We start from the raw sequence: 12,562 nt of genomic DNA on the forward strand, positions 1-12,562 counted from the left end.
GGGGGTTATATTACTGCATACAGCGCTGGGGGTTATATTACTGTATACAGCGCTGGGGGTTATATTACTGTATACAGCGCTGGGGGTTATATTACTGTATACAGCGCTGGGGGTTATATTACTGTATACAGCGCTGGGGGGGTTATATTACTGTATACAGCGCTGGGGGGGTTATATTACTGTATACAGTGCTGGGGGTTATATTACTGTATACAGCGCTGGGGGTTATATTACTGTATACAGCGCTGGGGGGGTTATATTACTGTATACAGCGCTGGGGGTTATATTACTGCATACAGCGCTGGGGGTTATATTACTGTATACAGCGCTGGGGGTTATATTACTGTATACAGCGCTGGGGGTTATATTACTGTATACAGCGCTGGGGGGTTATATTACTGTATACAGTGCTGGGGGGTTATATTACTGTATACAGCGCGGGGGTTATATTACTGTATACAGCGCTGGGGGTTATATTATTGTATACAGCGCTGGGGGTTATATTACTGTATACAGTGCTGGGGGTTATATTACTGTATACAGCACTGGGGGTTATATTACTGTATACAGCGCTGGGGGTTATATTACTGTATACAGCGCTGGGGGGGTTATATTACTGTATACAGTGCTGGGGGGTTATATTACTGTATACAGCGCTGGGGGTTATTCTCATGGAAAGAAATATTTTTTGAGATGTGAAATTAAATAAAAACCCAGTGATTCTCGGGACACTTGGCAGGGATGATGTATAAATGCAGCACATATGGCATTTGTGATGAGATTATTGCGCGTTTCTCTCAGCGTCAGGAGGTGTTCTGGACGGGTTTGGTTCCGTGACGCGCAGCCGGTGAAAGACTAATTTTCTCGCAGATGGTTTGCTTGCGCCGGATCCCACCCACAGCGTGTTATTAGAGCTGCGTGTTATTAGAGCTGCGTGTTATGAGAGCTGCGTGTTATGAGAGCTGCGTGTTTCGCGGGGGGGGGTAACCCTCTGCAGCCATCGCCCGGCTGACGTTCGCGCAGCTCGCTGTTTATCGCCCCTCAGCCGGAGACGGAGGTGGGTGACGGGGCCACAATCCCGCGGATCGGCCACTAGTGGCTCGGAGGCTTCTCGTTAATTCAAAACAGGCCGACACGCATAATATAGCAGCTCTCCGGCTGGGGGGCGGATCCGCCTTCGATAATCTTTTAACCAGATACATGCTGAAGATAATTAGACCGGTTCAAAACGATTACGCTTTCTAGTGGAAAAAGAACTGAATATACACCGGAAGAAATAAAAGGCAGCAAATAATTTCATTTCTGATGTTTCAGAATCTGCCACAGATCGGCCCCATCCGGCCCCCGTCGCCCGTTTCTCCTGCTGTAAAGACTCAAACCTTAATCAGTCGTTGGTCTCGTCTTAGATTCAGGAGTCGTATGTCTATTCCGCGCATGTTTAACACCCTCACTGTATTGCCCTGTTCCGCCTCTGCTGGGAGGCTGTTCCACTTATCCATCACCCTCTCATTTATGTGAGTGTACTCGACTTACGTTCCAAAGTGACTCAGGAAGGCAGCGATGTATTCCCGTCTCTTGTGGTACCCCTGGATCACATACTGCACCTGAAATATTGCAGACCCAGAATGAGACCCCCGATAGCCCAGGACCACTCTAATAAAACAGGACAGCGTATCGCTCTTAGTTCTGAATTAGACCCTTTAGTTCCAAACGCGGCTCCAACACTAGAAAGATTAACCGCAAAAGGAACATTTAAAGAGAAGAAAGGAGAATGTATTTAGCAAGCCCCCGGCACACCCTCTCCCCTGATTGGACGGAGAGAGGCTGTCCCCATTGTGGCTCCGCCTTTTTTGCGGAAGGACTTCAAAAAGCCAGAGCTGCTTCTCTTTCCCCGCAATTCCGTCTGCATTATTCTGGCTTCTTGGAGGACTTCCCCAAAAGGGCGGAGCCACGACGCGCACCACTTGGCAGCCTCTCCCTGTTCTTCCAATCAGGGGGAGAGGGTGTGCCTGGAGGCTCCGCCCTTTCGCGGAAGCGCACCGGAAGGCCTGGTCAATGGAGCTGACACCGCGGAGAAGCAGAGGAATGAAAGATTTTTGGGGAAAGAGAGCGGAGCTATCATCCAATCAATGTCCTGCCTTCCTCCTTACAAAGGGCTGCCTGAACCAATCAACAACAATCAGCAACTTAACAATAGGGGAGAAATAACTTAGTGGGGAGGAATAATCATACAGGTCCTGAGAACAGGATGCTAGGATGTCTGCTCCCATTGGATACATGGGGGGTTCTAATACATATATAGTATTCATCTCGGCCTGTAAACAAATTCCACGGGTAAAATGTAGGGTTAAATCGAGAGACCTGCCCCGTCCGAGGCGAGAGTCCCCTAACGAGTAACAGACCAGCAGAGATGAATTCATCTCATTCCCGTCTCTCTCTTTCTGCCAAAGTTTGTTTCAGGTTTTTCCATGAGAACTGATCCCTGCCCCCCCTCCGTTTGGTGTCGGCTGGCAGCAGGGGAGGAAAATCACAGTGATTTATTTATGCTGGCAGCAGGGTGGCTGCAGCTTCTTCGTCTTAGGTCCCGAGATGTATGTTGGAGCTGCCTGGCAGCCGCCTGCTGGATATTAGTAGCCCGTTCAGCATCGTTATATCTGCATTCATTTAAAAAAAATCACTTACCTTATTTGTTAGCAGCTGGCAGACCTGAGGGACGTAGTCTATAAGGCATCCGCCGCCAGGAAATGCTGGTATATGAAGCGCTGAGGATCCTCCGAGTGCACTGAGAATACACAATAAATTCATTAAATTCACGCAGCGGGAGCAGACAGCAGACAATCAATTCCCTGTTAAGCCCCGCCCTCTTTTCTTTCAAAGGCTAATTGAACCAATCAACAACAACCAGCAACTTAACAATAGGAAACAGATAACTTAACGAGGTTGAGATGGACTGTAAGGGAGCTTTAATTTACTGAGAAGATATTAGATAAGTGGAACAGCCTCCCAGCAGAAGTGGTAGAGGGTAATACAGTGGGGGTATTAAACATGCATGGGATAGACAAACGGCTCCTGAATCTAAGACGAGACCAACGACTGATTAAGGTTTCAGTCTTTACAGCAGGAGAAACGGGGGCCGGATGGGGGCCGAATTTCTCTCCTTATCTGACTTCATCCCGCAGACATTAAGAAAAGGAAGCGTTTAAATAAATGAGAACCGTTTGGCAGGACGGATAAATATTTCTCTCCGCGTTCGAAGCGAGTGAATGAAGCAGACTCTTCGGGTCATTAAAGTTCGAACATTTGTTACTCAGCATAACAACAGAATACAAACACGTCGCACTCGCCCCGCTCGCCCCGCTCATCCGCAGACACTTTGCCTCAATGACCTGTTTTTCAGTTAAACAGACATTTATTTTTAAAAGACACCAAGAACCCGCCGGCCCCCATCCGGCCCCCGTCTAGTCGCCCGTTTGTCCTGCTGTAACAACTCAAACCTTAATCAGTCGTTGGTCTCGTCTTAGATTCAGGAGCCGTATGTCTATCCCATGCATGTTTAATACCCTCGCTGTATTACCCTCTACCACCTCTGCTGGGAGACTGTTCCACTTATCTACCAGCCTCTTAGTAAAGTACCCATCCATGTCACTAGCAAAACACGGAGGCATCGCAGTCCCAGGATGCGGGCTTCTAATTATATCACAAATATTATGATTCATTCACAGGCGTTATTGTGATTTATATTTTCGAGCTGTGACATCACGCCGGGCCCCGCAGAGGACATTTCCCGGAGCCTCCCTCCGTGGTTTTAGCCAATTGATAAAGTGTTCAGAAAATTCATTATCTTGCCCCATAACGACGATGATAGTTTTTTTGGGTGAATATACACGATACGGTGTGGGGGGGTGTTCGTTCTGCCCGCTCAGCGCTCGTTTCCGGGAAGATCTCTGCTGTTGTGGTTTGGTTGGGTGAAAGTTTCCTATGTTTGGCTGAGAAGAATAATAGAGAGAAGAAGTCAAATTCTTCAGAAGTGCTTTTTCCTCCCCTTTAAAGATGGGGGGTTTATGCGAATCGTATTCGATGGAAACGCAGAACACGGCGTGGGTGCGATAAAACACTCTGCAGCGCGTGCGACGGAATGCGCGTTAAGGTAAAGTGCCGGTTCGGACGTTCAATACGTTCCGTTCTGTATTCCCTTCGGGCGGGCGGCGTGGGGACTTTCGGCGGTCTCGTTTAGTTGAGTGACCGCACGGCCCGGTCTTTGGAGGCGGCCCCCCAACCGAGGCTTCTGGCCCCCATTTCTCGGTGTCTTCACAAATGCCACCGGAACCAACTTCAAGCAGGGGCCGGCAAAATGTCCGAGACAATGTCTGCAGAACATCATTAAGTGTCCGTCGCAGACCCCGGTGAAAGCCCGCCGCGGACCCCGGTGAGTGTTCTTCCCAGACCCCGGTGAGTGTCCGTCACGGACCCCGCTGAGTGTCCGCCGTGAGGAATGTTAGCGCCTGCCCCTCCTCTAGAGACCGAAGGTAAATCATCTTCATACCTGGGAACTTCTCTGGGATTCCTCTGGAGTCTGCGGGGGAGGGGTGAGGACATTAAATGCCTTATTCATGTATTTTCGATTATATTATTAGAACGCTCCCCACCGGCCAGGTCGTTTCACTGATACGTTGTATACCTCCTGCTCCTTCACCTATAACAAACAGCCCAAATCCTTTCATCATCCGCCGGAATGACCGAATGGCCCCCATCTCCAGCGGAAAGCCCCCGATCGAGGCTTCTGTTCCCACGAACGCCACCGGAAGCTAAATAATATTCCGGGAACTCGTCTGGGTTCGCCTCGGGGTCTCCGGCTCAAGTAGGGCTTCACCCCGAGACTCCCGGTCCGACCCGCGTGAAACGTATTTACGACGCCCCCGCTATTATTATTATTATTCATTTCCTTATAGCGATACGTCGTGTACTTCCCGTGTATTTGATCGGCTGCGATATTTTGGGTATCGTTTTGTTATTTGGTAACGTTGGTTACTCGTACTCCTCGTGTCTGATATCACGCAGCGTTACGACGACTGCCAACGATACTAAAACAAATTAGGTCTGACAGTTTTTGGCCCGGCACCTTCAAATTTGGCAGCCGACAAGCAGGTTCACGTAGAACGTTTCCTGCCAGCGAGCCGAGTCCCTCCCTGCCTTCTCGATACTTTCACCTCGCGTCCCTTACGCCCCAAAGCCAGCCCGCCATAAGCTTCGCCTGGGGGTCCGAACGCAAATCTTTGGGGTTATCGGGTGATACTTAATATCTGCTCTTGAAATCCAGACAGAAGAACTCCCCGGATATTTTCATTCCAGCTCCGTATTTAGAATTTTATTAAAAATGGGGAATAAAAACGTATACCTTTTGGGGGTGAAGGAAGTGGTAAAAAATCTCCTAAATGTAAGAGTAGAGGATCTTTTAAGTGGACTACCGCTACTGCCTATCGGCGGATGTTACGGAATATGTAGGAGGAACTCAACATCCTCTGGATCGCTGGCTGTAGGAAGGTACGAGGAGGTCCTCGTGCCGTTTCCTTCTCGTCCTTATATATAAACCTGGGCACGGATCCTTCCTTGACTCAGAGAGCAAATATGTTACGGCGGGGAGGGGAACAACATATGGACGTGATGTCAAAATAATTAGGGGTTCTGTCCCACGCGAGTCATGAGATGATGCAATCCTGAAGTCAGGGGACCGTGCTGATGTCACATGACAGCCTGGACGTTTTCTGGGTTGCCGCCGAGTCGTGTGTCGGAAGATTAGTCATTATATGACATTTCAGACCTGATAGACTCCTTTTAGGATAATTATGGGTAGTAACGATCGCACACCGCGCATGAGCAAAAACAGAATAATCCCATGCAGTGAGCTTAAAGCCATAAAACAGGAGAAAAGAAAGAGTGGATTCCTGGGGACCCCGCTGGAGAGAGTGTCTAAATCCTTGTATATCCTTTGGTGGGACTCGTGACAGTTGGTCTGTTCACGTGAAGGTTGGATCGAGGTTGAGGTTGGTCTGGTCCGGTCTAAGTCTTTATTTTTAAGTTTGCTATATCTGTGGGCTGCTGATTTCTGGACGGTGGCAACTTTGGAAGATTCTTTCTCCGGGGCAACTGTTTCTTGTGCCGTTTCTAATAATGAGCGGTGGAAGGGCCAGGAGATAAGATTTACAGCCACGATCGCCCAACCAGCTTCTAGACATAAAGCCATGCCTTGCAGTAATGGTGGCACGGCAGCCATCATTCTTAGCCTCATTTGAGGAGATAAAGTAGATCCAATCTAACAGCTAGAATCTTGGACACAAAATGTATCTCTAGCTGCCTTGGCTACCGAATCATCTCCCGGAGCCATAGTCTCAGAGATTGAGCCACGAAGGTAATTGCGATACTTGACTGAAAGCTGGTAGCGGCCACAGCTTTTCTTTCCTGATAGAATTATTCCTCTGGAATTGTGTTGGAATGCACGGAGAATTCATTCCTGAGGAACTTCTTCTTCGCCCCTCTTTCTTCCTTCATTACGGTTCAGGCTGCCAAAGTTGCGTTTATTAATCTCTCCGCAGGGAAGAGGTCGTTTCCCTCTGTATTCCGTCCCTCTTGATCAGAGAATCCTCCTTGTCTGGAGGATCTGGCTCTGATTCGGCCAAGAAGTCCCTCGCCGACTCGGGATTAAATAGAAAACGACTATGACCGGAAATGGCCAGTGGAGGGTGGGGGCGCCGGGCGCGGGTCTGGGACAGGTAGCGGTCAACGGACTATAACAGGCAGAAGAACCTGAACCTCAGCCAGATTAGAAACGTTCTACTGTACAAAGAGTCTGAAGGAAGATGGGTCGGACTTGGTCTTTCAGGTCCCGACGCCAACTCCTTGCTGCCCATGAGCCACAAGGAAACCACAGGCCGTGGAACAAAGAATAGCTGCATGTAGGTTTGTATCCGCAGATAATATACCTACGCGGCCCTTTCTTCTTTTCCCATTGAGGCATTCAAATAAAGCAGGTCAAATAACAGTCACAGCTGTCACAACACAACTTTCTCCGTCGGTCACCCGAGCCGCGGAGCAAACCTTTCTTTTTTGGTTCCACTGAAACGTTGAGAAGATGCTGGCGCGGGACGACTTTCTCTAAACAAACCCAATGAAATGGAACACCAGAAAAAGGGGACCGGAAGGGCGTGAAGAACAGGCTGGCGCTCCCCTCCACCTGCGGCCGAGAGCGCCAGACTTATCTCTGTGTTCCGGAATTATCTGATGGCTGATAAAAGACACAGTATCGATATCTTTGTTTACCCTCATTCCGCGCACGCCCGCAACGAGAGGCGACAACCCACGGCTAGCAGAAATGTGAGGCGTGGACTTTACCCGTGAGAAGGCACGGGAACTGCCAAAGACGCGGCCGGGAAGCTGGTGGAAATTGATTAAAGCGGGCACAGCATGCGCAGGAAGGGACTGGGCTGACAACTTCATTCTAAAAAAAGTAATATTTGAATTTTAATTTAGAAAAGTAAAAAAAAAAAAATCCTGACTATAAGACTGCCCTATAGGATGTTTACTAGTAAACAATAATTCACATGTAGACTATTTTTTTCATATGTAATAAAAACTATGATTGAGAAAAATACATTTTTTGTTTTTATTTCCTTTTATTTGCCAACCTGCCCCCAGTTATGCACATGTGCCCCAGGGCCTGCTATTCTGCCCCTCGATATGCCTTATTCCCCCCTATATGACACTCTGCCTGCCTGATATGCCTTATTCCCCCCAATATGCCCCCCCCGATTTACGAATGCATCCTTAGACTTCTCCCCCCTGTTCCCCAGACTCCCTGGCGTTAGGCGGGTGCAGCCGGTGGACGTCTGCGCGATGCGCGTAGACAACCTCCACTGCTGCCGGGGCTTCTATGACTGAGCACCAAAAGGTGACGTCACGCCAGTGCTCCGTCATAGAAGCCCCGGCGGAAGTCCCGTGCAGCAGCGGAGATTGTCTCATCGCACAGGCGTCTACCGGCTGCCAGAGAGGAGGATCCGGGTCTGATTATAAGACGACCTTGAATATAAGACTAGGGGTATTTTTCAGAGCATTTGCTTTGAAAAAAACTTGTCTTATAATCGAGCAAATACGGTAATAAATAAAATCATTTTTTTAAAAAAAAAAATGGTACAGCGTTTGTCCTTTAAATTCCTTTATTATAGGTTAATATCTACATAGCCTGCATTTGAAATAACCCCCCCCCCCTACATTTCACATGCTGGATATTTCTCTATTGATAGATTTGAATTCTCGCCGGCTTCTCCTGGAATTAAAATTCAAAAGCGAATTGCTGGGTCTTTAAGGAAAATGTTCTGCTTTACCATGACCTGAAATGACTCGCTGCATGTTTGTTGTTGATCACAATGTAAGACAGGGATAGCAGGAACAGCCCGTGATCGGGTAAAACGCTAACGCAAACATACCGAGGATGTGGGTGTTATAATGAACAACAAAATCATAAAATAGAAAAATCCCGGGCTTAAAGGAACGCCGAGGTGGAACGGCTGGCCTTGGGACATGCGCGGCTCCGCTGAAAGCTCACCACGAGCGGCCCGCAGACCCTCCGCCCTGGGTCAAGAGCATCCCACCCCACTATGTCAATAAACCCGGGGCAGAGGACGGCCGGCTCCCGATAACGCGCCGCGCTACGCCTCCACGCTGGTGCAGCGATAGTTAAACACAAAATGCATACATTTTCTTTTTTATTGGTGTAAATAAATGTTTTAACCCCTTAATGACAAAGCCCGTACATGTACAGGCTCAAAATGCATTGTTCTCAATGGGTTTTGGGACCGCCTTTAAGGGGTTAATACAGCATTGAACTGGCTGGCTTTTTATGAATGGACTACAAGGCCGGGCTTAAAGTGGCTGTAATAGCTGTTTTTTGTTGTTTTTTTTTTAAATAAATACGCAAGCGTTCGCCGCTCCCTGCTATATTCACAGCTGGAACCCCTGCTTTGGAACAGGTGACTTTATTTAGAATATCTAGCTCCAGACATAAGGAATGTAATTGGTTGTCACCTTCAGCGATTAAAGGGTTAATAATTGGGGAGTCATGAAGGTTCCCCTGTATAAAGATTATCGGAAAATAATGAAAGAAACAAGCAGAGGAAACCATGAGTCTGCCCTTTGAACGCTGCCGGCCGGGAGAAAGGTCAGATGGGGAGAGCGCGATTTTGGTCCATTTTCAGCCGTTGTGATGACTGACAGTTCTTTTTTTTCATGGCCCGTCGCGTACGAAGGGTTAAAACAGGTCCCGATCAGTCAACGGAAGAGAGTTTCCGGGACTTGGAAGAAAACAGGACTGTTATCTCAGGCCATCTTGGCTGTTGCCAAGAGCAACAACAATAAAAGCGTTTGCCAGCAGTAACCAGCGCTGTAAACGTACGTTATGTCACGCATTTGGCAGACGGGGCAGGCTGTCGAGAGCCCCATCCATCTCGGTTACTGCCCAGAGACAGGAGCAGGGAGGGGAGAAACTTCCTCGCTGTGCTTTCCCCGACATGCCCTTCCTTCTAAAAAATAGACAGCGTGGAATAGAAAGTGCTTTCCAAGTCTGATGCCCAACAGAGACAAAAACAGGGCCGGCCGGCGAGAATCGCACACAGCGCGGCATCCTCGTTCATTATCGCGCACAGCACGGCATCCTCGTTCATTATCGCGCACAGCACGACATCTTCATTCACTATCGCGCACAGCACGACATCCTCATTCACTATCGCGCACAGCACGGCATCCTCATTCATTATCGCGCACGGCGCGGCATCCTCATTCACTATCGCGTACAGCACGGCATCCTCATTCATTATCGCGCACGGCGCGGCATCCTCATTCACTATCGCGCACGGCATGGCATCCTCATTCACTATCGCGCACAGCACGGCATCCTCATTCATTATCGCGCACGGCGCGGCATCCTCATTCACTATCGCGCACGCCGCGGCATCCTCATTCACTATCGCGCACGGCACGGCATCCTCATTCACTATCGCGCACAGCACGGCATCCTCATTCACTATCGCGCACAGCACGGCATCCTCATTCACTATCGCGCACAGCACGGCATCCTCATTTATTATCGCGCACAGAGCGGCATCCTCATTCACTATTGTGCCCGGCGAGGAATTAATGCTTTCTTATTCAGGATTATAAATCAAGAATATTATATTCTCATCTCATATTATCCACGATCATTACTCTTACACCTATTCACAACACAGGTCTAATAGTTATCACTCCCAGACACTTAAAGGGGTTTTCTCTTTCCCTAGTCTTTTGCTCTTCTCCGTGCCTATTTTCTTCATTCCTTTCCCTCCCTTCTTTCACTCGGATTTAAAAACCAAATTCACTCTAAGGCCAAATAAAATGTAAAAAATGCATTGAAATAAAATTGCAAGAAGCTTTTACTCAGTCTCATGGATCATTCCTCCCGTGTGTCCCTCTTTAGTTTGGCCAGTCACTCTTTGTGCCCCAAAAACCTGTTCCCTTCTTTTCCCCCCTGATGCCCCTCTCCTCCCCTGATGCCCCTCTTTTCTAGGAGGTCAGAATGTTTGCGGGGTATGAGGGTATCGCGGGGTTCTACAGCCCTAAAAGCCCCGATAATGTGTATAGAAACAGCAGGGAACGGCTTTATAAATTAAACGGGGTAAATAAACCCCATTATTCTTCTAAATGCCCCCCTCAGTTACACAAATGCCCAGCAATAGCGCACAAAGCCACATAAAAAGTTGAGTAAACTCCGCCCCTGACCACACCCCTTTGGCCCTTGAAATGGCTGGGAGGATTTGGGGTGCTTTAGTTCTGCTGATGAACCCATTTTCAGTCTGCAAAGACTGTGATGTCACAAGCTACCCTAAATGGTGAGTGAAGCCTGTGATGTCATGGCGCCACTAGCAAAATGGGTCGGGACGCGGCGTGATGTCACGTTTGCACCCTGATGCCAAATACACACCTTAACAAAACACATTCATCGTTACTATTATTTGGAACATAATGAGCCTTTAATCTAAAGTACACAACAAAGCAACCAAACATATTAAAAAAAGCTGTGTGTAAATATTTGGAGGGCTGATTGATAAAGTAATCTGCGCGTCTCCAATAACACGGCACGCCTCTACAATCTGCCCCCGGTGACAGCCACGGGTGGGAGAGCCACCTGGAGCGGGTCATACAGGGGTTTACCGTCACCACCGACTCAAAAGAGAGGGGCAACGCCGGCACCAAACCCGATGCTCTGTGTTACCGGATTAAAGGGGCAGTTTAATGCCCCGGGCCCGGGGCAGTCCCAACGCTCAACACACCATCGCTCAGTTCCCAAAAGGTGACCTTTTTCAACAATATCTCGAAAGAGCCACGATTCCAATGACTTTTGCTAAGCGTTGCCATGGATACAGTTGCCCTTTAAAGAAGAATAAGCTCTAGGTAAATGGCGGTTCCAGTTCTAGAGCGCGGCTGGCTTTAGCGTAAGAGAGAACGACGTGGAGGGCAGGCAGGTCGAGGTGGCTCCGCCGAGGCTCTTCGATGAAACGGTTAATCCCGGAGACCGGCGGGGAGGAGGCTCATGAGGGAAAGGTTATTAAGAGCTTTGCGGCAGGGCTGGGCGCCCCGGTCCGTGCCGCTCCCTGCGTGCCGCTGGATCGGGCGGGCTTGCTGCGGACGCGCAAAACTTGGAAACGAGCTTAAATAAGCGCCTTCGCCCCGTGTCTCCAGACACCGAAACCGCCGGATGGCAGACATGCGCCTCCCCGGCGGATAGTTTAGGTGCATGACGTGACACGAAGTGAATTCGTTTCATTGCTGGGTTTTTACATTACTTTAGCGACGCAAAAATCCGCAGAACTTTCCGGAACGCCCCGGAGAACTTTTTGGGACATTAAAGGGACACTCCAGCCATCGTACGCACTGATTGCCGCACGGGGGGGGGGTGCTCTCTTTGATTTTAATGGGAGTGTTTAGCTGTCACCGATTGGTTGCTTCAACCAACAACAACCAGTAACTTACCAATAGGGGCGAGAGATAACAATGGGGTGGAATAATCAGTCTGATTATCGATATTATTCTCCTAGGATTGAATAAAATGTAACACGAATGTAACCATCTATTCAGAAAAGAAAAATAAAGCAAATAAAGATACTTTGAGATCAGTAAAGCGGCTCTGACATCATCGTTCTGTTTTGGGGATAATAAGTTGCTGATTAATGCTTCCAAGATGTTGCATGCAGCCAATTCGTGGGAAATCACAATGGACACTGGTGGATTAAAGGGTTAAAACGGTCATTTCCTTCTACTGAAAGTCGGGGCTGTTAATTAACAGGAAGCACAGCCGAGCGAGCAGACTTTGACTCATCAGACTGAAACATGCTGGGTTTGTTTGAAGGCTACATTGCACGGTAGTGTTTAGGTGGAGCAGCCTGCCGGCAGAAGTGGTAGAGGGTAATACAGCGAGGGCATTAAACATGCATGGGATAGACATACGGCTCCTGAATCTAAGACGAGACTGATTAAAGTT

The 12,562-nt window shown here is 48.6% G+C and overlaps 1 protein-coding gene across 1 annotated transcript in view; it reads right to left on the bottom strand.

Moving 5' to 3' along the window:
* Nucleotides 1-12,562, bottom strand: part of BABAM2 (BRISC and BRCA1 A complex member 2) — a 57,229-nt gene that overhangs the window by 12,882 nt on the left and 31,785 nt on the right. The window contains exons 8-9 of the mRNA XM_053458899.1: nt 2,683-2,782; nt 1,534-1,604 (exon numbers count right to left, since the gene is read on the bottom strand). Coding sequence (XP_053314874.1) covers nt 1,534-1,604; nt 2,683-2,782 — 171 coding nt within the window. The remainder of the gene's footprint in view (nt 1-1,533; nt 1,605-2,682; nt 2,783-12,562) is intronic.

This window comes from Spea bombifrons, chromosome 3, assembly GCF_027358695.1.
Source record: "Spea bombifrons isolate aSpeBom1 chromosome 3, aSpeBom1.2.pri, whole genome shotgun sequence".
Lineage (NCBI taxonomy): Eukaryota > Metazoa > Chordata > Amphibia > Anura > Pelobatidae > Spea > Spea bombifrons.